Source organism: Ipomoea nil, unplaced genomic scaffold, assembly GCF_001879475.1.
Source record: "Ipomoea nil cultivar Tokyo-kokei standard unplaced genomic scaffold, Asagao_1.1 scaffold3087, whole genome shotgun sequence".
In the NCBI taxonomy this organism is placed as follows: domain Eukaryota; kingdom Viridiplantae; phylum Streptophyta; class Magnoliopsida; order Solanales; family Convolvulaceae; genus Ipomoea; species Ipomoea nil.
In genome coordinates, this window is record NW_017619515.1 from 2,984,834 (window position 1) to 3,009,310 (window position 24,477).

At 33.0% G+C, this 24,477-nt stretch overlaps 3 protein-coding genes across 10 annotated transcripts; all 3 read left to right on the plus strand.

The window, feature by feature from the left end:
* Window positions 1-215: 215 nt before the first annotated feature.
* Window positions 216-7,059, plus strand: LOC109166152 (5'-nucleotidase domain-containing protein DDB_G0275467). 5 transcript variants are annotated; one of them, XM_019315035.1, is made up of 15 exons: window positions 216-425; window positions 602-650; window positions 734-949; window positions 1,044-1,180; window positions 1,304-1,453; window positions 2,152-2,253; window positions 2,557-2,721; window positions 2,831-2,941; window positions 3,370-3,467; window positions 3,644-3,767; window positions 3,880-3,969; window positions 4,772-4,816; window positions 5,450-5,770; window positions 6,196-6,425; window positions 6,804-7,059. In XM_019315035.1, exons 1-14 carry the CDS (start codon window positions 381-383, stop codon window positions 6,220-6,222), a joined length of 1,680 nt encoding a protein of 559 aa, XP_019170580.1. In that variant the 5' UTR covers window positions 216-380; the 3' UTR covers window positions 6,223-6,425; window positions 6,804-7,059. The 5 variants fall into 5 exon arrangements, with proteins under 5 accessions (XP_019170580.1, XP_019170582.1, XP_019170583.1 ...); XM_019315038.1 differs by having other exon boundaries at window positions 217-425; window positions 743-949; XM_019315039.1 differs by having other exon boundaries at window positions 217-425; window positions 617-650.
* Window positions 7,060-10,563: 3,504 nt separating this feature from the next.
* On the plus strand, window positions 10,564-13,513 carry LOC109166159 (cinnamoyl-CoA reductase-like SNL6). Its single transcript, XM_019315051.1, has 5 exons — window positions 10,564-10,925; window positions 11,076-11,236; window positions 12,263-12,451; window positions 12,631-12,980; window positions 13,182-13,513. The coding sequence occupies exons 1-5, from the start codon at window positions 10,757-10,759 to the stop codon at window positions 13,273-13,275; spliced, it is 963 nt and encodes a 320-aa protein (XP_019170596.1). The 5' UTR covers window positions 10,564-10,756; the 3' UTR covers window positions 13,276-13,513.
* Window positions 13,514-19,422: 5,909 nt separating this feature from the next.
* On the plus strand, window positions 19,423-24,055 carry LOC109166155 (lactation elevated protein 1-like). 4 transcript variants are annotated; one of them, XM_019315043.1, is made up of 15 exons: window positions 19,427-19,707; window positions 20,151-20,424; window positions 20,545-20,624; window positions 20,747-20,847; window positions 20,950-21,072; window positions 21,164-21,233; window positions 21,342-21,428; window positions 21,730-21,795; window positions 21,902-21,994; window positions 22,092-22,148; window positions 22,252-22,380; window positions 22,551-22,641; window positions 22,731-22,819; window positions 22,995-23,185; window positions 23,756-24,055. In XM_019315043.1, exons 2-15 carry the CDS (start codon window positions 20,205-20,207, stop codon window positions 23,820-23,822), a joined length of 1,464 nt encoding a protein of 487 aa, XP_019170588.1. In that variant the 5' UTR covers window positions 19,427-19,707; window positions 20,151-20,204; the 3' UTR covers window positions 23,823-24,055. The 4 variants fall into 4 exon arrangements, with proteins under 4 accessions (XP_019170590.1, XP_019170591.1, XP_019170589.1 ...); XM_019315045.1 differs by lacking the exon at window positions 23,756-24,055 and having other exon boundaries at window positions 19,423-19,707; window positions 22,551-22,645; window positions 22,995-23,102; XM_019315046.1 differs by lacking the exon at window positions 23,756-24,055 and having other exon boundaries at window positions 19,423-19,707; window positions 22,551-22,645; window positions 22,731-22,800; window positions 22,995-23,101.
* The last annotated feature ends 422 nt before the right edge of the window (window positions 24,056-24,477 follow it).

The following is a 24,477-nucleotide window of genomic DNA, read 5'->3' on the forward strand; positions in this document are numbered from 1 at the left end:
ACAAAGGACCTTGCATTTATATCTGCTTTATAGACTCTTGTACATAGTTGATTCTTGATTCTAATATGGGGATGTCCTGAACAGAGTATTCAAATATGGAATGCCAGTTTGATTCTAATACGTTGAAGTTTCTAATATGAGATTTTTGAAAAAGTTTCTAATATGAGATAAGAATACATTTTGCGATTTATCTTTATCAATTAGGAAATGATTATATATTTTCCACAAATAAGAATTAATACTGACGTACTGACCGGACCACCTGTCCTGAAGGTTTGAACGTTCACTTATGGCCGCCGCTCCTTCACGCCTCATTTTCTTCTGATTTCTGGATATTCCGGCGACGCAATCGCAATCAGATCCACCTCTCGTCGACCGCCATGGCCTCCGGTCGCAGCCTGCGCCATCTCCGCTCATCTCTTCACGTACGTTCCTCTCATTTCTCTCTCCGTTCATTTGTCTGTAGAGTGGTTTATACGCATATATTCGCTCGTAGAATGTGTGGCTGTTTTTGCATATACGCTATATACTCCGTCGACTGATTTGAATAAGAAGTAGTTTATGTCTGTATATGACGTGACCACTTGAGAACACTGAACAGTATTCTTTGTTGCAGAGGACGAGTCTGTATTGTGCTGGATTTCAGCAAGGTATGGCCATTGACAAGGAGTATTATTAGTTCTGATATGTGTGGAGGAAGTGAATAGTGTTGAATGTATGCCTTGGTTTTGGAATTTTTTAGGGAGCGGTTCATGGAAGTATAGCACGATTGCATATTCAAAGCAGAGGCTGTTGAAAATAGAAGACCAACAAAAGCAGTTAGCTAATGAGAGTGATCCTACTTTTGAGAGTGAAATTTCTGAAATTCGGGAGCAATTCAATGCTGCTAAAGAGAGGTTTCTGAAAATACCAGATGCTTTAAAAGATATGCCCAAAGCGAATCCCAAAGGTTTTTTGCTTTTTCTTTTTTTACTTCATGTGTATTTTAACTGTTTGTGGTTGAGAATTGAACTGACGTGGTGCTGGTTTTGATGCAAATATAGGAATATATGTGAATAAGAACCTGCGGCTAGATAATATTGAAGTGTATGGATTTGATTATGATTATACATTGGCACATTACTCCTCTAATTTGCAGACCTTGATATATGATCTAGCAAAGCAGCATCTTGTTAATGAGGTCAGTTTCAACATGGACTAAGTTTCTTTACTCCATTGTCCCCAATGGTTCTTATTATGGTTTTTAGGTGAAAGGGGAATGCTGAATAGTGAGTTGTTTTCCTGTGAATTCTGGTTCCTTCAGTTTAAATATCCTGAAAGCTGCATGGAATTCAAGTATGACCCTTCATTTCCTATTAGAGGGTTATACTATGACAAAGTAAAAGGGTATCTCATGAAGTTGGACTTCTTTGGATCAATTGAGCCTGGCAGTTGCTACTTTGGTAGGCGCAAGGTACAGCTATTTAGGTTTTTGAACAAAATTGTTTGTGTTTTGTATTTGCTTCGATGAATGATTACTGTTGCTACTTTCTTGGATGATCCTACTGTTGAAATGTGGTCAATTGCATCCATGCACATTAGGGTCAATATGTGTTCATCTAGAAACTTTGTCAAATTAGCAAGAAGTGTTTGTGTGTATATAGTATACACACACAATTTGTGATTACTGCTTGTATATTGGCCAAGAAATACTGCATGCAATTCTAACCTTTTCCATGTTATGCTATGTTGTTAGTCATGAATTTCTTCTCTATAGTCAGAATGATTCTGAGTCTACAATGAAATATTTGCATAGCTCCATTACGTTGCTAGTTTATGTTTCTTATCATTGTTGTCAGAAACCACTGCAGTTTAATGTATGTGAACTCTTATTTCACTTCCATGTGCTCAACACAACTAAACGAAGTCTCCATCTTATCTGTATGTATGCCTTGTGGTCATTTTTCAAGAATTTTATAACAAATCTGGCTGGGTTGATTTCCTGTGAATGCTTTAGTCAGTTTAGTGATATTATTGCCTCATTCTCTGTCAGCCAATTTAACTCAATAGAAAATAGAAGTGAACTTCAAACTCAAGTGACAAGTCAAGTCAAATAAGTTGGTTTTCATTGTATATTCCTTTAGAGTTTTTTTAATTAATATTATTTTACAGCTTAGTCATGAAGAAATTGATGAGATATATGGTAGCAGACATATTGGCCGTGATCAAGCAGGGAAACTTGTGTGCTTGATGGATTTCTTCTGTTTCAGTGAGGTTAGTTTCTTAGTAATTCTAAACTATTACTTACATTAGGTGTTGCATGTAGGACCTGTGTTTTCTTTTTTTTCTTTAAATATTTATTGGTTTGTATTAATAAGGATGGGGCATCAACATTTTATTAATTAGGTTGAAGCCTGAGTTAGGGTCCAACCAATGTAGCTTGATTAATTGAACTAGCATTAGGTTGGCACTTGGAATGATAGATTTTACACACACATATATAATGGTAAATTGTGATGCATTTTCAGGAATTTTCTTATTCTCAAAAGTGCCCATATTTCACCTTTTTCTCTGCAGGCATGCCTTATTGCTGATGTTGTGCAACATTTTGTTGATGCTAAATTGGAATTTGATGCTGGTTATATTTACGAAGATGTTAATCGAGCTATACAATATGTTCACAAAAGTCACTCGGTTCATAAAGGAATTCTTTCTGATCCTCAGAAGTATCTTGTAAAGAATGTAAGTGAATTACATAGTTTGTCAGGCAGATGTATTGCTGCTTGCAGTCTTTTGTGTTGTGGGTCTCTTGACTCTCTTTCTTTTTCATATATTGTATGCTGTGTTCCAGGGGCAGCTACTAAGCTTTCTAAGGAAGCTAAAGGACAAAGGGAAGAAACTCTTCATGTTAACCAACTCTCCCTTCTTTTTTGTGGACGGAGGAATGCGTTTTATGCTCGAAGTAATACTCATTTCATGTTTTCTGAATTAGCAGTTTATAAGAACGTGCTTGCAGTTTGTGCCATTAGTTAAGTAAAACATGTGATTGACTGAGAGAGAGTATGAATTTATGAAATTGTATCTGTATTTTCATTCTCAGAGTTCTTTTTCTGCTTTTTTCTTTGCTTAGCTAAAATGTAACTATGGTTAAAAATTAGATTTCAAAAGATTAATAATGTAAAAAATCTAATGGTCACAGCTATACAACACATAAACTATATCCAATTATGTTATTTGAGTATTTTGTCTCTTCAGTATATGAGAGCAGTGATCTTGAATCACCATAAATGTTCCTCCTATCCTATTCTTGTCATGTTTTTCTTTCTACATTTCCTTTCAGTTAAACCTATAAAATTGCTGAAATTAATTTTGTTTTTCACGTCTTATTAGGATTCTTTAGCTCAGCAAGACTCCTGGAGGGAACTTTTTGATGTTGTGATTGCTAAAGCAAAAAAGCCAGATTTTTACACATCTGAACATCCATTTCGGTTTGTTGCTCTATTACTTTTTTTTTTTTTAAATAAAAATAAAAAATGATGATAATTGTTTACAAAAGTGTGATGCTGTGATGCAAGAATTAAATTACAGATTTGTGTTTGTTATGCATTTCTGTTGGCTGTATGAGTTATATATGCCCTTGTTCTCTTTTGGGGTTTTACCATAGATGTTATGATGTTGAGAAGGACACCTTACAATTCTCAAAAGTTGATTCTTTTCTTCCTGACAAAGTTTATTACCATGGATGCCTCAAAACATTCTTGCAAATCACAAAGTGGAAAGGCCCAGAGGTATTTTCTGTGTTATGCACTACTCTGTACACCTTTATAGGATTTTATCTGCTAGGGTGTCTCCAATGATATAATATCCTCATTTTTCTATTTGTTACCCATACAATTTTAGGTTATATATTTTGGCGATCACCTGTTCAGTGATCTGAGAGGGCCTTCAAAAGCTGGATGGCATACTGCAGCTATCATCCATGAACTGGAAGTAATCCATTTTTTCTTTATTATCCTCATTAATTTGAGGACTTCTGAAATTGCTACTTTCATGATAACATTATTAACATCTTTATCTCATAATAAATAGGATGTGCCTGCAAAAAATGATTTTCCATATTCTTGGATTGAGTTTTTGGACATAGAGCTCTAAAAGAGAAAGAAGAACTTATAGTTTCTTTGAACATATTAAGTAATAATAGAATTTAAAAGTACATTTAGTGAGGTTTGATAAGTTATGGGTGTGAAGTTTATTATGTGAGTTACCATTGTGTTAAGTTTGCTTCTAGGAGTTGGGCTGTATCTCTTCCCTTTCAGTTAAATTTTAGGCTTGAAATCTAATCTCCTATCTGTACTTTATACTTGGCTTTGGAAATTAATGGCCTTTCGATGTGGATGTAAGTTCCTACCTCAATTATCTCGATATCCTAACTTCTGAGTGGAAATTGATTTTTTTTACTTTTTGGAGAAACCCTTTCTTTCTCCTAACTTCTGAGTGGAAATTGGGTTGTATCTCTCTTTTTTTTTTTTTGTTTGTTTGTTTGTTTTTTTTTCTTTTCCTCTTGTTATTTCCTAAATCCCAGATTCTACTCCTTTGTATTGACAACCAGAGTATGTAATGAAAGCAGAGTCTGAACCTTCATGTGAAAACAGCAGCTTCTTCTGATTGATTATTGTCATCTTCTTGTTGATCCAAATTAATTTTTGTTCATCCAATTATTTGGTTTAACAATAATTTTCTCCTCAGTCCTCATATCTTGTCTTTTGTTTGTTTGTTTGTTTGTTTGTTTCAGAATGAGATCAGTATTCAGAACGATGATAGTTACAGGTTCGAACAGGTAGCCCACTTGCAAGTTTTTGATGCTTTATTTGCAACAACACAAACATGTGTTAAACACTATTCTGTAGACTCTAGATGCATCCTTTTTGTACCATAGGGGCATTATGAATTGCACTTGGTATAATGTCTTTATCTACTGGAGCAAAAACCATGGCAGTCAGGGCTTCTGAAGCTCCAAAACCCCACAAACAGCATTTGAGCTTCAAACAGGGCCTTAAATTGGTTAACTTTCATTTAATAAATTGCACTTGGTACCTGGTTTCTTCTTAACTTTCTAAGCATGTTTTCTGCTTTCATTTTCAATTTCAGCTAGAAGTTCCTATGTTGGATGTTGAATCCCTTATTTGTTTTAATTGTTCTAAACTCACAAGGCTTTTGCCGTTATTTTACTTCTCTCTCTCTCTCTCTCTTTTGGTAGTTGATATATTCTCATACCACGTGTTCCAACTTCTTTCCACATTAACAACATAATGAACATTAGTTTTTACAAAGGATGTGGTATTAACTGGCTCATCATCAGGCAGATTATACACTGCTACCTATTAGGAACATTTATCTAAATTAAAAATTTCATTCTTAAATATTATTAATGGAGTGTTGTTTCGTTTTCCCTCTCCTGCTTTTGTTTCAGGCCAAGTTTCATATAATCCAAGAACTTCTTGGAAAGCTGCATGCTAAAGTTGTCAACTGTCAGATTAGTGAAACATACAAATCCCTTCTTTGGGAGCTCAATGATGAGAGGCAGAAGGCACGTTACGCGATGAAGGAAATGTTTAATAGGTCATTTGGAGCTACATTCCTTACTGATTCTGGTCAAGAATCTGACTTTGCTTACCACATCCATCAATATGCTGATGTGTACACCAGTAAACCAGAGAACTTTTTGTTCTATCTACCTGAGGCTTGGCTTCATGTGCCTTATGATATAAAAATATTGCCTCACCATGTCAAGGTATTATTTTCTACCTTGTCGTATTTACGTTGCTAAGACTTTGAACCTGTAGATATATTGAAGGTTTGGCTCTGCCCAATTAATTTCATCGGAATGACACTTCAATATCAGTTAGCTATGGACTACATTATGCTGATTTTATCATGCCATGGTTTTTTTTTCCAGCATGAAATTTCAAGTTTTTCAAGAAAATATTGAAAATTGTCCACACCCCAACTTCTGATTGAAATGGTCAACAGTCATAGTTGTAGACTTGTACCCCTTGCAATACTAATGTCCTGGTCTCAAATATCTGATCCACATATTTTTTTTTAATGACAATTTCACATGAATAGACAAAGATTTTGCTCAACTTCTGAACATGTATTGCAGATTTGCAGTTATTACTATATGTGCAACTCTTTTATAAGGTTTTCTTCACACAGGTTTCATCAGACTTGTTCAAGACTTGAGTGCTCTTCTGGCCAAAGATGGTTCAACAAGTTGGATCATTAAGTAGGGACATTACTGTTATTTATGTAGTCATTTTTTTGTACCATTCAATAGAAAGGCGGTTTATCCCCAGGTTCAAGAGTTTAGTGAGGCTAATAGTATACTACTGCATCATATCCTTAATTGCAAGCAAAGGTTGGAGGATGTGAAGGCCACAATACAAGTAAATTCACAATCCCATTCTTTTGTCTCGTAATAAGTTTTCTTGAAAGCATTGAAGTTCCTTGTACACTTTAATATTTAGTTTTGGTATAGTTTCCTCGTCAACTTTTCACTTTTTGGTTACATATTGTGTCTTTATTTTCTATGACGTATTATGTACACTCTGCCAAGAGCTTCAATCTTATTTGCAATCTCCTCGATCCCTTCCCTCTATTTGAAATAAAATGTGATTGATACCATTCTTAGTAGGCTAAAGATTTCTGCTCGAGGTTATCAAATATGATATAGTGCATTGTTTCTATCTTTTGTATCTTTGATTGTGAATATTGGTGGAGGAATTGATACAAAAAACATGAACATGTTTGCTTTTCATTCACAGGTCCTACATTGGAATGAAACATGTACTTTGACGCTGCTTCTTGTTCTCTGTCTGTTTGTATCTTGCACTGGCTTTTGTTGTAAGGTGTTAGGTATGTCCCTGATTGATTTTTATCATTATAACATTCATGTGAATATTCAATAATGATCATCATTGTCAAATTCAATGATCATTTCCTCAAGAAAGTATCTTGACAAAGTGGTACTAGTGGAAGAGGAAATACAGACTACAAGGTCACAAGTTCGATTTTTGTCAACATCTTTTTGTTTGAGCTTGTCGACTTAGTTTTTTTTTTTTTTGTACGATTTACCTCTTCTGTATAGTTTGTGGATTATTACACATAACTGAAGTTTATCAAATGCAGTCACTGGAAAAATAAAAGAAGAGAAAATGAAGCTGGTGTTTTTACGATTTCACCTATTACAGAACTTTCCTTGCTGGCTTATTATTCCTTCCAACTTTTCATGAATCTTCAACCCCTTGTCCTTTTTTGTCCACAACTTCCTCTTAAATGGTAATTTCTCAACAGATTAGCATTAAGCCATTAACCCCTTCTTTACCCTTTCTACTTCAAGGTTATCTCCCCTTTATATTCTTATTCTTATTATATTATTATTATCTATATTTTATTACTCCCTATATGTTATCCTATGCCTATTAAATACTTGCAAAGGGAAATTTTTGGTGTATTTATTAATCAGAGAAATTTTTTATTTGTTCGGAGAAATGAAAAACTAAAGAAGGAAAAATTAAGAGTATAAGAGTGTTTGGTAAATAGTTTTTAGCTGATTGAGTTAATGAATTTTATTACTTGATAGCATTAGTTGATTGTAGAAAAATGTTTGGTAAATTAGGAAATGGAAGCCTACACTTGTGTAATCGAATTGGAATTTTATTCTTTATTCTCAAATTTGAGTCTGTTTCATACATTATACGAGTGTGAATAATGCCTCTTAAATATTTTATTTATTTAATTTTTTGGTGTAGAATTTATAGTATTATTGAATTCAATGTGTACTCCATAACAAATAGCTAAAACCAAAATAAATAAATAAACCGAAGAAAACTTGCAGAACTAGAAATCCAGAATGTTCAATTAGCTGTGAATAAGAGCCACGTGGTGATGCCTTCTAAAACTGGATAGTTTCAACTTTCAACGGTCTCCCAATTCCCAAACCATCATTATTGTATGGATCATGATTTATATAGCTGTGTGAATCATATTATCAAATAATGTATATTTAGTATACAAATAATATATTTTTAATATATTAAAAATGTACATTATATTTAAGAAAAATATATTATTTAAGTATTAAAAACATATTATTTTGGCACAAGTGTCAAATAGGTCCATCTACTACTGCGAAGTGTTCAATTCCCACCACAAACTAAATTAAGTGTCAAATAGGCCCATCTACCAGCTAAATTTGTTCAATTAGCTTTTTTTACAAGTTACCAACCGGTTACCTATTTCTTAATTATTAAAAAAATAAATAAAATAAAATAATTAAAAAAAAATAATATCAGTCGCCGAACAGCCGGTGGCTGCCCATCACAGACAGTCGTGCCACGGCTGTCTGCGATGGGCAGCCGGACAGCCAGTGGCTGATATTATCTTTTTTTTTAAAAAAAAAAATTAATTATTTTAATTAATTTATTTTTTTTAAATAATTAATAAATAGGTAACCTGTAAAAAAAGCTAGTTGAACAAATGTAGCTGATAGATTGACCTATTTGACACTTAATTTAGTTCGTGGTAGGAATGGAGCATTTCACAGTAGTAGATAGGCTTATTTGACACTTGTGCCTATTATTTTATATAATTTACATTCAGTACACAAATAATATATTTTTAATATATTAAAATGTATTTTTTATTATGATTCATATCGCACTGTGTGGCCATGGTCTACACAATAATTTGCCTCTTACAAATTGCCCACCTACATTATGTTGCCTAGCAATGGAAAATGATAGAAGTATGGTAGCGTTTTAATTTTTCATTACGTGTCTTAATTTATTGCATAAATTTATGAAAACTTAATAAAATATTTCAAAATGATTTCTTTCATTTGCAGTAAAATGTTGAATTGGCCATGACAAGTGCCTATACCAAAAGTATGTGCTAAAAATACCGGATGACACGTGCCTATACCAAAAAAAAAAAGATAATAAATATAGTATTACGTGTTAACAAGTGTGGCCATTATTTCTTATCCAAGCTTGTAGGACAAATGTCGCATTTGACAACGTGTGAATCTGTCACAACCTTGACAATTGTTCACAAGGTTTGGCAACCTCCCTCCATCAATCTTTGATTTCAAAAAATATTTTCACCCGCACGGGTTTAGCTCAATGATTTAGTAAGCAGTATTTCAAAGAATAGACCAAGATTTAACCTCGACAATGAAAATATGTGAATTATATGCGCATCAACATTTGACCTTGTCTGTTGAGTCATTGAGTCACTATGATTTACTTCATCTGAGCCATTGAATCACTATGATTTACATCCTCTGAGTCTTGAGTCACTATGATTTACATCCTCCCAACTGTTCAGTCGGGTCGGAGTGTGAGGGAACTTTGAGGTTTGGGATTAACCTTTTTGAGAAGAAAAAAATCTTCAATCTGTTTATTTTGGATAAAATTCACCTTGTGATTTAGTCATCACAGAAAAGTAAACCAACATAAGTTATTTTAACTGATCGGAACAAACAATAATGTTTAAAGACAACTTATAAAAAAAAAAAAAAAACTTATAACTTTATAATTATTATGTGGTTGAATTAACTTGATTATGATTGTTATTCCGTCAATTATTTGCATGGTCCAAACCTTTCTATCGCAACAAACTGTATTCCATCAATTATTTGCATGGTCCAAACGTTTCTATCGCAACAAACTGGTTCTAATGTATACTTAATTTTCATGTGTTCTACTTTCAAACCTATAAAATAATGTTGACTTATGTATATTATACTGAGTATATGTACAGATTAATATTTTAAACTAGTGTTAGATTTATAAATTTTTTTTAATATATATTTGACATATCAAATTACACAAAACAACTATATATTATTTTATATCGAGTAAAAAAATATTTTTATGTGAGTTTATTTAGTTATATTTAAAAAATAATAATAATAACCCATCAAATTTAAATAATAGGTAAGTTCCGTAAAACCCTGCAAGCACAACTTATAGGGGTAAAAACAAGTTGAGTCGCTTGCAAGTCGTTTAGTTAAAGCTTTATTTGAATTTAGCCAAATTTGAACTTGAGAAGAGCTTGAGCCGGCTTGTTAAGTAATTGAACTAGACTTGAGCTTAAAAGTTTTGTGGCTCTTTTATGTCAAGCTGCTTATGATCTCTCTCTTTATATATATATATATATATATAACACATATACACACACACTATTTGTGCTCAAGCTCAATTGAGCTCGAGCCTAAATTTTTAAATTCAATTGAGTTTAAACCTAATCTTGTCTAGGTTCGAGTTGGGCTCAATTTATTTGCACCCTAATGTTCGAAAAATTAGTTGTAAAAAGTTGATGAGACAAAAGAATTTTTAAAATTGTGAAGAAGTTTATAATTTGGTGTTGAATTTCAAAATTAGAGATAATTGAGTTTATAAGATTCAAATATAGTTTGGTCAAATCATGAAATTTAGGCCATCAAATTTTTTTTTAAATAAAAATAAAAAAGAATAAATGCCAAAAAGAAGGGAAAACACAAAGGCAATGAAGTAGATGAGAACGTGAACTTGTATTGTTCACCAACTCTCGCTTCCCTTAAATTCCCCTCTCATACACTCCATCTCTCTCTCTCTCTCTCTCTCTCTCTATATATATATATATATACACACACACACACACACCATAACACCATATATTTTCTTCACGGGTAAATTAAATAGTTTTTCCCAAATTGAGTTTCCAGAAAATTAAAATGGGGGGAAAATATGAAGAAGAAGAATCTGTTTTTGCAGGTGAAGATGACAGTGAGGAAAAGAATCAAACAGTTTGTGTTCTTGATGCATCCACCTTTGTGGGCTACTGGATTCTCAAGAAACTGCTGCTTACAGGCTACAAAGTTCATGCAGCTGTCCAGAAGAATGGTAATGTAATGTAATAATGTCACCTTTAATTTTTATGGTTATGTTTAAGGTTAATTATGCCATGTAACCAAATCATATATGGTTTTGGTTGTTTTAATTAAGGTAGTCTGTCTGGGGGTAAATAATATAATGTGTGTTGTGAATTTGTAGGAGAGAAAGAGATAATGAAGAAGATAAAGGAGTTGGAGAGGACAGAGAAAGAGAGAGTGGTGATATATAGTGTAGATGTGTTGAATTACAGAAGCATTGTTGATGCCCTTAAAGGCTGTTGTGGTCTTTTTTGTTGCCTTGACAGCCCAGATGGCTATGATGTAAGTTTATTTATTTATTTATTTTTTAAATGTATCCTGTAGTAGTATCTTCAGCTCATTTGAGTTTTGGTGGGATAAAACTAATTCAACCAAGTCTAATCCCGTGAGACAAGACTAAATCAATTGAGTCTGGGTCTCATCAATTAGTTGGGACAAGACTAATTCAGTTGAATATGGGTCTCATATGCTGAACTTGAATAATTCAGTCGAGTCTCGATCTCATCTCATAGGACAGGATTAATTCAGTTGAGTTTCGGTCTCATACTCTCATCCCATATGACAAGACTTATTTAATCGAGTCTCGGTCTTATCCCGCAGGACAAGACTAATTCAGTCGAGTCTCCGTCTCATCCCTCAAGATAAGAATAATTACACAAGACAAGACTAATTCAATCGAGTCTGGGTTTCGGTTTCGTCCCGCAAGACAAGACTAATTTAGTTGAGTCTCGGTCTCATCCTGTTCAACAAGGCTAATTCAGTCGAGTCTCTGTCTCATCCTCATCCTGCAAGACAAGACTAATTAAGTCGAGTATAGGTCTCGTCCCGCAAGACAAGACCAATTAAGTTGAGTCCGCAGGACAAGACTAATTAATTTTTAAAAACTAATTTATTTAAGAAAAATACTACATGTACTCTCATTTTTTACTCTCAACTTCTACTCCCTCTCATAAATTCTTGATGTAAACACATTTTCTGGGACCCATATAATGAAAATATCAAATCCTTATTTGTCATATCATGGAGTAAAAGTGAGGGAATAGAATTTAAAGGTACATATAGTAGAACTCTTTATTTAAGCCATAGTCTCATCCAGAGCGATAAGACTAAGACAAGAGTCCTGGACTCATCCCGCAAAACAAGACTAATTTAGTCCAGTTTCAGTCTCATGTATTTAAAAAATCCTATTTACTTTCAAAGAAGAAAAAAGTTAGGAACTTTATATTTTTGGACTATATTTATGCACTAGGACTTTTATCTTTATAGTATCTGATGACACAATTTATATCTTTTTGGGGGTTTTGTTAGGATGTAGTTGTAGATTTGGAGGTTAGGGGGATAATCAATGTGATGGAGGCATGTGCACAGAGTGATAGCATACACAAGATTGTGTTCACTTCATCTCTAACTGCAGCTATTTGGAGAGAAAACATTTCCACCCTCAAAGATGTTGATGAAACATCATGGAGCAGTACAGATTTCTGTCGAAAAACTAAGGTATCTTCATTCAATCTCAGAAAACAAAAAACATCTGTTTAAGGAACAATTAGACTATGATGATGAATGTTTAGTGCACCTTTTTCTAGCCAGATGTGTTTCGTTCTGACTAAAAGTTTAAGCTGATAGTGATGACTGATGATTAGACTGTACGTTTATATGTATATATGCTTGTGTAGCTATGGTATGCGCTGGCGAAAACGCTGTCTGAGCAGGCGGCGTGGGCGCTGGCAATGGACAGGATGCTGAACATGGTGTCTATAAACGCGGGCCTGGTTATTGGCCATGGCGTTTCGCAGCTGAGCCCTGTCCCGACGCTGTCTTATCTTCAAGGGGCGGCAGAGATGTTCGAGAACGAGCTGTTGGCGGTGGTTGACGTCGAGTTTCTTGCGGATGTTCATGTTCGAGCATTCGCCGATCATTCGACTTGTGGCAGGTACTTCTGCTTCAGCAGAAGTATTACTACTGAGGAAGAAGCTGTGAAACTTGCTAAGAGCTTGGGCCCCTTGATACCCTTACCAGCTGCAAGGTAACACATTGTTCAATTAGTATATTTGTTAAGAGTCTCACATTCATAAAAATAAGAGAGGATATACGGATTTATAAGTCCATGTGTTAGATTAGCTAATTGGTTGAATTCAATTTTTTAGTGTGGTTTAGTCCATATACATTATAGCCCAGTTGAGTGACCCTAGTTCAATCTTAATTTCTCTTATGATTGATTTTGCAGGTACAAGTGGGAAGCTAATGAAGTGTATGGTGAGAGATTAAGAACCAAGAAGTTGAGCAAGCTGGTTGAGGGTACAGCTGCCACTGCTTGTTAGCATCCAAACAAGAAATGTAGAAAAAAATCAATTCCAATATTATTGGAATATAATGTATGATATGATGATTGGTGGGTTAGTCCATTTTCCTATTAGCCCCAATATTTCCATTAAATAATTATCCTTTTTCTTTTATTGAGTGTGTATTTGTAAAAGTGAAATGTATTTTATCAGTGCAGAAATTTAGTGTTTTTTTTTCATCTGTATATTTATACAAAAATGGTGAGCATTATATAAAGTGATAGTTTTTGTCTCTTTATTGCATATGTGAAGCTTGTTGGTTATTATAGGGACAAAATTATAACCAAAGTTCTCCTTGTGCGCAATAAGCAAATATCTAGCATTTGTGTGTTCAGTTGAGTTATCATGATTTACATCTTCTTAGATATTCTGTTAGGTCGGAATGTGGGGCCTTTGCAGTTAGGAATTTAACTTTTTTGGAAAGAATAAAATAAAAATGTCTTATTCATACTTGCCATATCAGAGAGTATAATTAATGGGGATTCAACCTTTGGGAGAAGAAGAGTATAATTAATGGAATAAAATTAATGAATTGCCCTAGTACAACTCTAATAAGTATTCTAAAATGGGAAATTCTATTTGCACCATCCATTTTGCTATTTACACCCCCTATTTAATAGGTGTAATAACTTTATAGGTGGTGCAAATAAAAAAGTGCTATTTGCACCACCTCATTAAATGTAGTCAAACATTAATCTTTATTTTTTTATTTTTATTTAATAATCAATCTCTTTATTATTATTATTATTATTATTATTATTATTATTATTATTATTATGTTTTAATGCCTAATTATTTTGTGCAATATTTTTTTAAGTTTTTATTTTCAATATATATATTTTTTAAGTTTCTTTTTTCAATACATGTTTTTTAAGTTTATATTTTCAATACTTATTTTTGTTTATGTTTTAATTTTAAATAAAGAGAAATAATAATTAATTTTGTTATTCTAATTTTTTTTATAACTCAAATTTGTTGTATACATTATTTTAAATTGTTTTAACTATAAATTGAAATATAAAATGATTACTAGTGATATTTGAAATGAATAAATATAAATTAATTTTCTACCTATCTTTTTATACTGTAAATATTGTAACAATTTTATAAAGATATATGTGTGACTGTGGGTTATAGTTCTAACAATTTTGATGTAGTTAAAATTCTATAAAGATATGGGTTAGAGTTCTACTGAGACTTTGAAATATAAATTGATTTTCTACTTATCTTTTTATACTGTAAATACTGTAACAATTTATAAAGATATGTGGATTAGAGTTCTAACAATTTTGAGGTAGTTAAAATTCTAATCATAAAATAAGTGGAGGTCAAGGCTTCTAATCATAAAATAAGTCCATGCGTTCCTACACTCTTTCTATTTTGAATTTTGTATTTATGGTTGTCCTTCCGTCTCGGTAGAATAGTTTCCTACAATTGTGTATTCTTTGTAGTATATATTTCTCTATGTACTCAATATTACTCAATAAATTGATATTTTACCTATCTTTTTATATTGTAAATACAATAAATTGATTAATTAACAACTATATTCACAACAAATTAAATTAATTCAGTATATAGATAGACTCACCAGTCACCCAATAAATAAAATCCCAAATTCATTACTCTTTATACTATAATTTTCTATCTCGAAATGGATCAAAGAGATTGTTATTTAGTCAATTATTGAGAAATTATATCTAATTTAAATGAATCCTAATTACCTAGCAAGCAAGAACAAAGTAGCTTAAAATACAAATAGCAACACCCACAGAAATAAATAACAATTCAATTCTGCCTATTTGTTTATACTGTAAATACAATAAATTACTTAATTTGCAACTATATTCACAACAAATTAAATTAATTTACAACTATATTCACAAAATTGATTAATACTATAATTTTCTCTCTTGACATGGAACAAAGAGATTGTTATTTAGTCAATTGAGAAATTATATCTAATTTAAATGAGTCCTAATTACCTAGCAAGCAAGAACAAACTGGCTTAAAATACAAATAGCAACACCCATAGAAATAAATAACAATTCAAATTCAAATAAGAACTTAAAATACCTCATAATGTCCTTGACTTTGATTTTGATCATTGTAACTAAGTAACTGGCTTTGATTCTGATTATTGTAACTAAAAAAATCTTATATCCAATCATCCATGGCTTATAGATTGTGTGATACATATACATAACACACACCCCACATATATATAGAGTCTTATGAGTCCAATTTGTATTTTCTGTCGCCCAAATTATCAGTAATTTCATCTCACAAACATCAATATTGACTAATTGTTTAAAAAAATATGTATTGAAATTATAAACTTAAAATATGTATTGAAGTTAGAAACTTAAAAAAAAAATGTATTAAAATTAGTAACTTAAAAAAATATGTATTGAACAAAAAATATATATATTGAACAAAAAAAAATGTATTGAAAATAGAAACTTAAAAGAAATATTTATTGAAACTTAAAAAAATATTGCATAAATAATTAGGCATTAAAACAAACAAAAACAAAAAAAAAAAAAACAAAAAACAAAACAAAAAACAAAAAATAAAAAACAAAAGCAAAACAGTGACTGGGTTCATCTTCTTTTTTTTTTTTTAAATAAAAATTAATGTTTTAATTAATTAGGTTTTGAATTAAAATATTATTAATTATACCTCATAAATGACGTTTGGTCAAGGTGGTGCAAATAGCAAAATAAATTCTTATTTGGCTATTTACACCACCTATGCAATTATTAAAAGTTTTCACCTTTTACAATTTCAAGATACTTTATATCTACTTCTGGTCAAAGGGTGGTGCAAATAGCAATACCCTCTAAAATTTCTATAGAAGTTCATACAGTGAATCAGACATGAGTCAGCAATGCAGTACATTCTTTTTTTTCTTTTTCATACATGCATGACTCAGCAATGCACATCCTTTTTTTTTTTTTTTTTTTTTTTTTTTTTCTATAATCACCTCTTTCATACTTTATAGTGGCAAATGTTTAAATTAGGTCATAGAATTACACAAAAGTGTAATTAGATCTTTTAATAAAAAAATGTAATTGGATTTCTCAATTGTCTAAAAATATACAATTATATTAAATTTTACATGTTTCTAAAGTCATTACTGACGTGAAAATTATCCTATTAAAAATAATTATTTTTAAATTTATTTTAATAATTATGAATAAAATAAAATTTTAAAAAATCCACTCCCAAGGATTTCCTTTTAAAACAAAAATTATTTTATTTAAAATTATTAAAATAAATTTAAAAATAATATGGAGTAATTTGTAATAGAATGACCGATACGTAAGAGTCTCAGAGATGATCTGAGGAATTGGCCAAAATTTATCGAATTGCATAATTTTTGATAGTTTAAGGACCTAATTGCACTTTTTTGAGTTAGATGCACTAGGAATGGCAATGGGACGGGGTGGGTGGGGGATATATCCCCTGCCCCGCACCCGCACGGGTAATGAAAATCCTATTCCATACCCGCCCCGCGGGAATTTTGCGGGTGCGGGTAATACCCAACCCGCAACTCTAATTATTAATATTACACTTAAATCTAATAAAAATCTTATACTACAATTGTAATTATCACATGGATTTTTTATAAGTTTGAACATAACTCTAATAATAAAATTGAATAAGAGCCAATGAAGTTAGTTCTTAATTGGAACTAAAATTGTGTTGGTAGTATAAATTGTATTAAGTGTTTACTCATTATGTTATTTGTGTTGTTCCTATTAAATTTCATAAACAAAAAACTAAGGAGTTTAATTCATTATGCATTTTTAATTATAAAATATACATAAACTTATATAATAAATGAATACTAATAACAATATATATAAGTGCGGGTGCGGGTGCGGGGCGGGGATACCTCCCCCGCACTCGCCCCCATACCCGCGCGAGTATACAAATATTTCTTATACTCGCACCCATTATTTAAATTGTGCAAGTATTTTAAAACACGCAAGATAGGAATGTGGGAAATCCATTGGGTACGGATAGAATTGTCATCCCTAAATAGCACAATTATACTTTAGTGTGTAATTTGATTGCTAATTTCTTTAGCTATCAAATCAACCACTATGGTTGAACTTAACTATCAATTTTTTATAAGTGGATTAGAACAAGGAGATATAAATTGTAGGGTAGTTGTACGTTGGTGGCTACCCGACGTGTCTCGCTAGCGTGTGATAGAGATTTTTTTATTTTTATTTTTCATATTTAACACAAAAACTCAACTTAGCATTATGCACCATTTTTTTTTTCCACTCCCTCTGCCCTCCCCCAATATATGCAAAAAGGACATAAAATTGTCCTCACGAGTTTAGTGCAGTGATTCAGTAAATAATATTTGGCAAAAAAGATCAATATTCGGATTTCGACAATAACAATGTGGAAATTATGTCCAAAATAGACAGATCACTGATGTTGACATTTGACTATGTCTGTTGCGTCATCTTGGTTTACAAAGCCGGGGTACGGAAAGCTCTTGAAATTAATAATTCAATTTTTTGAGAGAAACAAAGACATAAAATTCAATTTTTTTAGAGAAAAAAAAAAAGGACATAAAATCGAAGATATTGAACTAATGGGATGCTCTCATGAGTCATGATTCATGCAGGATGATTATGTCATTTTAAAAAATCTGATTAGATAATAATGATGAATTGACAAAAACATTAAAAAAAAAAAAAGTTTAAAAGTCACCAATATTTATCCACAATATTCAAAACATTCTCATTTTTATAAATTTCCCCGATAATGACTAAGATCTATAAATATATCCAAAATCTAAACTGTCATTGTCCAAATACTTAATAAATGTAGGGATACTTTAATTAGATCTAATCTTTAGGTTAATGAGTAATGACACTTTAAGTCTTTGCCTTTTCTTTTTCTTTTTTCAAAAACTTATCATTTCAACCTAGACTTTTATTATTTGACTTACATCGAAAAATCCATAACGAGAAGTCATTTTAGATTTTTAGGTACTCTTATTATCAATTCAGTTTTCAATAAATTTATAATTTGTTCTAAATTAAGTTATTTGAATTTCAATTAGAGATGAAACCTAAACCACATAGTACTTAATTATTGCGTTTAATTCAAAAATAAGCTCAAATTATATTTTTTGGGGGAAATAATTAGAAAATATTGTGTTGTTTTAAGGGAAAATTGAAAATGTGAACAAGTGAAAAATATAGACATGTTTTTACTTCTATATATATATATATATATATATATATATATATATATATATATATATATAAAAGAGCGCTCATATGTGGTCATGTCATTAGGTGTGACGGTGTGATCGTATCTGTGTCGTTGAATCAATTTAATCTAACGGCAGTGGTAATTCTGAGGATTTTCACGCGTTTTGGTAAGTGGGAGTGTTATGGTAATTACAATGGCCATTTATAGCGGGCGGTTCCAGAATACACCAACAGTGTTGACAACATGCACCAATAGTGTAATAAAACACACCACAGTAAAACACACCAATGGTGTATTCCCGTGTTATGGTAATTACAGTGGCCATTTATAGTGGTCGGGTTTTAGAATACACCAACAATATTGACAACATGCACCAATAATGAAATAAAACACACGACAATGTGATTTTTCCTATTCTATTGATTTATGACGAGTTTACCCTTACAGTTCGCTGGGTAGGAGAATGTGCGCGAAAATAGTCATTATATCATTATATAAATAATAAAATTTTAAAAACTAATTTAATAATATAATTTATGAATTACTAAAACATGCACGGGTGCACACACGAACAATTTTAGTTAGCGACACTTTCAAAACAAATTAATCCAAAATTTTAAAATTATTAATCGTTAAACAAACCAAAATATTTTGATTAAAAATGGCTAACTGAAATTTGTCGGTCCTGTTAATTAACTGATTTTTTATAGAATTGTACACACCCCAAATTGATAGGGCCATAATGTAATTCTTGAAACAAGCAAGGGTTAATATAACATTAGCAAAAGTTTGGGGGTCAAAGTGAAATTAAACCCACAACTACCCCCACCCCACGGCTCGGCTCTCCCATTCCCCCCTAGTCAAATATATATAAAGAATCACCTTTCTCTTTTTCTCTTCGTGCTCCCTTTGTCTCTTCCCATTATTGTTCGAAGAAGAAAGATTCCTGAAAAATAGGTTTCTCTGTGTTGGTGTAATCCAAATATAAAAAGAAGTATGTATATTCTTTTCCATTTAATAGATTATTATATTATATTATATATATACATTATCTGGAATGCATATGCTGAAATTTTGCGTGGGTTAGCCTTGAGAGGTTGAAAGACAGAAACTTTATTGAATCTTGGAAGATCAATTTGGATCTTTGCCCAATCAGCTAATCAGGTGACTCCAATAGCTTTCTCTCTTATATTTGCTTTAATTTTTGGAAAGAACTGTACCCTTTTTTCTTTCTTTTTTTAAATAAATGGGTTTTCTTGAATTTGTTTATATTGGATGGATTGTGTTAATTTATATTTGGAAGTGGGATTTATTGCTCATAGAATCTGAATTAATGGATTTTGTTGAAAAAGCAGATTGAGTGAATACTGTGTTCTGTATTATATACTCTGCCATTATTGTCATGGTCTTTTAGTTTCTTTTATTGGCTGAAATTTCAGATTGGGTTTTCAAAAACTGTTTGATTGTGTTATAAAGATTGAATCTTTTGACTTTTGTTAGTGTTAGTTCTCTGTTCTTGCAAAAGTGAGCATATTCTTGTGAATAGTAGAGAGTAATGATTATGTGTAGTTGTGTTAATGTGAAGGGTATTTGGTGTTTTTCTGCAGGGTGTTGAAGGGGCAGAAATAAAAGCCCAGATTTTGTTGGGAGTGTTCGAGAATATGAGGATGATTTTGAGGTCAATAAGGCGATTTAGTTCGAGTGTTCGATATAGAGATCGTAATTTTTATGGATTTGTGGCACAAAGGAAGCTTTGGGTTGATTCAAGACAACGGTCTCTGTATAAACTGTCTAGCAAACCCGAGATTAGTATGTGCAAACACCCGTCTTCTATGCTATCCCGAGATTTGGTCACGAGTGCTGCTGGAGTTGCTAATAGAGGTGGCGTTTTGGAATGCTATTTGTTATTGATTTTTTGGTTGTTTATTTGTTCGGTTGCTATTTTTTGAGGATAAATTTCTCGCCTTTGTTGATTTTTCTGTAAAATTCATTGAATTGTAGAGCTAAACAGTGGAGGGCCTCTTGTGGAATACGAAAGAAGAATTGCTTCTGGTGACCTTTTCGACGGGGATGCTTGCCAGGTATGTCATAAAATTTTATTACGATGACCGAACTTTGATGCAAATTAGTAAAAAAAAGGAGTTCTTAATGTTTGAGTAGATGGTAAAATATCGAAGTTCGGTATTTCTTTTCTTCTTTAAAGGTAGGCACCTTGCGAGAACTTCAGAGACTTTACGATGAACTAAACGAGAAAGCGGTTGAGTGCCGGTTGGACCGATACGCTGCTTCTGATAAAGACGGAAGGTCTGTATTGAATCTGCGGTTTTCATAAATTGTTTACGAGTTTCTTGAATTTTCCTAGAAGTTCTTGTCATGTATTTGACGGTCTCGTTTCCAATCTTTCAGGAGTAGATGGTTGTGGTCTCGTTTTATCCCGCAGTCTAGGTATGCGCCCGTAAAAGGGTTGTACCTTTACGGGGGAGTAGGAACCGGGAAGACTATGTTAATGGACTTGTTTTACGATCAGTTGTAAGCACCGTAATTGCCAGTATAGTTATGATAGTTAATATTACATTCGGTTCTCGTCTTGCAACTAATTGTACTTGCGCTTTTTTCTCAGGCCGAGCAATTGGAGAAAGAAGAGAATCCATTTTCACGACTTCATGTTGAATGTCCACAGTCGATTGCAAGTATGAATCCTAACTGCGTTTACGGGGCTTTTTTTTTTTTTTACCACATTGCATCATATGCTTATCGGGATTATTAATGTTTGTGTGATACTGTCTATTTAACACCAGAAGCACAAAGGCGTGCCGGATCCCCTCGAAGTTGTTGCCGGAGAGATCTGTGACGAAGCCATTCTGTTATGCCTCGATGAATTCATGGTAAGCAAGAATTAGCAATGTTGTAAAAATCGCTAGGCGCCCTCTAGACGCTTGGGGACCGCCTGGAGCGCCTAGGCGGGCGCCTGGAGTGGCCCTTAGGCGGGCCCCTGGAGCGGTGCCTAGGCGGGCACTTGGGGCGCCTAGGAGGCCGACCGCCTAGCGCCTAGCGCCGATTAATAGGCGCCTAGGCGCTATTTTTGCAACACTGAGAAATAGTTTACGATCTTTTTTATGCATAAAACGAGTTTTAGTATCTTTGGCCCGCATATTCTCGGCTGCTGAAATTCACGGGTTTGTGCAGGTGACCGATGTTGCTGACGCATTGATTCTGAACCGGTTATTTGGACATTTGTTTAGTAACGGAGCTGTTAGTATATTCCCGTCTCTCTTGGTTATTAAATTTCGACTATGGCGATTGAAAACTGAAAAAACTAATTTGTGTGTTTTTTGGGTTACGGGGAACACAACTGCAGATTCTTGTTTCTACTTCGAATCGGGCTCCGGATAATCTTTATGAAGGTGGACTTCAGAGGGATCTTTTCCTGCCTTTTATTGCTACTTTGAAGGTTCCATATAAACTCCCGAATCGATATCTAATTATTCTTTTCCACGTTATGTTCATTGCGTTTAAGGTTAAGAAAAACTACATTTTTTTTTTTGTAGGAAAGATGTGTGGCACATGAAATCGGCTCGTCTGTGGATTATCGGAAACTGACTTCGGTAAATATTAAATTGGAATTCGATTTTCTAAAATAAAATACGGTTTGATGTTTATTTGAATTTTTTTTTTTTTTTTTTTTTTTTGTGGTTTACTCGAGTATAGGCGGAACAGGGTTTCTACTTCATCGGGAAAGACTTGTCGGGCCTTCTCATTCAAAAATTTCTAATACTTGTAGGACAGCACGAGCCCGTTCCACAAGAGGTAGAAGTTGTTATGGGAAGGAAATTGCAGGTTTGTGCACTCGTCCCGCCTAATTTTTCCTGTAAATTTCGAGTCTTTTTTTCTCGGTCTATTCTGAAAATTTCCGAGGTCCCATTTGGTGCGAAATTTCCGTGTATTTTATATAGTTTTTGAAAACAAGAAGTCATCGTTTTTTTCTTGTCTATTCTGCGAAATTTCAGGTCCCGTTAGGAGCCAATGGATGTGCATATTCCCCTTTTGACGAACTCTGTGACAGACCTCTCGGGGCAGCAGACTATCTCGGATTATGCAGTAAGTAGTTTGACACCGTCCTTTTTCCCGCTATTTGTCCATTTTCCCGCTATTTTCCCGCTCTTAAATTTCTGCACTCTATTATCCAGAAAAATTTCATACACTCGCATTGGATGGAGTACCCGTCTTTGGACTTCACAATAGGACTGCAGCATATCGGTTCGTTACCTTGGTTGATGTTAGTCATTTCTCTTCTAGAATGGCTTCCGAGTTTTTTTTTTTTAGTTTTGTAATTTGAGAAAAAAGCATGATGTTCTCGTGTCCTGGAAAGAACGAAATCCTAAGATTCTCGAACATTTGTAAACATATACATACAGTACACAGACTGATGTTTTTTCGCGGGATTGTTGCAGGTGATGTATGAAAATAAAGCCAGGCTGTTGTGCACGGCCGAGGGCTCTCCTGTGGAACTTTTTGAAAGAATCGTAACGATTTCCGATGCCAAGTACATCGCTCCGAGGTCTTCGAGATCCGTGAAGAAAGACGATATTGACCTGTGTGTAGACAACGAGCTCGGTTTTGCAAAAGATCGTACCATTAGCAGGTAATTACTACTACGCCTTGCGGTTACATATTCTATTTCACAAAAACTTGTGCGAAACCATCTTCACAGATCTCAAATATGTCATGCTTTTTAGCAAAAATGTAATACTTTTCTATAGGTTAACAAGTACTGCACTTTCTTGCCCCGAAAGCGGTGACCAAGTGCGTAAAACATAATTCTTGTACTTGAAGGTCACAGGTTCAATTCTCGTACAGTGTCTTCCTAGTGCGGTTTACCCCTTTTCTGTGGTTTGTGGGTTAGTACACAGGAGCTATGGTTTACCCCCATGGCACACTTTCGGGTAGTGACTGCGGGTCTCCCTAGTCACCAAAAAATAAAAAATAAAAAAAATAAAGTATCGCACTTTTACCAAAAAAGTGTTATTTGTTCTTTAAAGAGTATCCTTGAAAACACAACAGTTTTCAGTGAAGTTTGTAAAAAAAAAAGTTATATTTTCGTATTATTCGTCTAATGTAAGACGGTCTCACATAAGACCAGACCCGCAGTTGTATTTCGCCATACTAGGTTGTTTTTGAGTGAATAAAAGATGAATGTTTGATGGATATGCAGGCTGACAGAGATGAACAGCAGAGAATATTTAGAGCAACATGCAGAGATGTTTGGAGGAGAAATGTAATAGATAGGAAGAGGAAGACAGACCATTGTTGTGTTGTAGGATTTTTTTTTTATATAATAATGTCGCAGGTTGATCGTTTTTGTGGTCATAAGATCAACACAGTTAATAATGGTGTAGAATCTTTAGTTTAGTGAACCATTGTAACTATGATATATTCCATTTTCAACATTTTCCATAGATGAACAAGATTGTAACAGTAATTGAATTATTATCTTTATTTTTATTAGTAAAAATAGCACTTTTTTTTTTTTGAAGTAAAAATAGCACTTTTGGTCATCTAACTATGGAGAAATCCTCGGGACAATTTGTTAATAAATCATCTCATGGCCAAATATAATCCTTAATGACAATTTGTCTATTAGGTATCCACATTTAGTTGTGTTTGGTTAGGGATTTTTACACTCTAAGATTATTGTTTATGCATTAAATATTTAAATATAAAATTTTAGTATATATGAGCCATTAATATTGTATAAATCAACATCCAGGATTAATAGTGAGTAAAAAGATGCGCGGTGATAATTTAGTCTTTTTGTATTTAGGTCAAATTTAATGTGCGTGATTTTTCTTTTTAAGGTGCGTGATTTTTGTGCTTAAGCTGAGTGATTTTTGTACTGTGTGGTTATGGACACTGTGAGCAAACTCCAAAATATTA

Excerpts from the sequence above, each read along its gene's own strand:
- LOC109166159 (XM_019315051.1), top strand. The coding sequence starts at position 10,757 with ATGGGGGGAAAATATGAAGAAGAAGAATCTGTTTTTGCAGGTGAAGAT. Across the intron at positions 10,926-11,075 it reads TGCAGCTGTCCAGAAGAATG|GAGAGAAAGAGATAATGAAG; the intron begins GTAATGTAATGT and ends GTGAATTTGTAG. Across the intron at positions 12,981-13,181 it reads ATACCCTTACCAGCTGCAAG|GTACAAGTGGGAAGCTAATG; the intron begins GTAACACATTGT and ends TTGATTTTGCAG.
- LOC109166155 (XM_019315043.1), top strand. The coding sequence starts at position 20,205 with ATGAGGATGATTTTGAGGTCAATAAGGCGATTTAGTTCGAGTGTTCGA. Across the intron at positions 21,429-21,729 it reads TATGCCTCGATGAATTCATG|GTGACCGATGTTGCTGACGC; the intron begins GTAAGCAAGAAT and ends GGGTTTGTGCAG. Across the intron at positions 23,186-23,755 it reads AAAGATCGTACCATTAGCAG|GCTGACAGAGATGAACAGCA; the intron begins GTAATTACTACT and ends ATGGATATGCAG.
- LOC109166152 (XM_019315035.1), top strand. The coding sequence starts at position 381 with ATGGCCTCCGGTCGCAGCCTGCGCCATCTCCGCTCATCTCTTCAC. Across the intron at positions 3,468-3,643 it reads ACATCTGAACATCCATTTCG|ATGTTATGATGTTGAGAAGG; the intron begins GTTTGTTGCTCT and ends GTTTTACCATAG. Across the intron at positions 5,771-6,195 it reads TATTGCCTCACCATGTCAAG|GTTTCATCAGACTTGTTCAA; the intron begins GTATTATTTTCT and ends TTCTTCACACAG.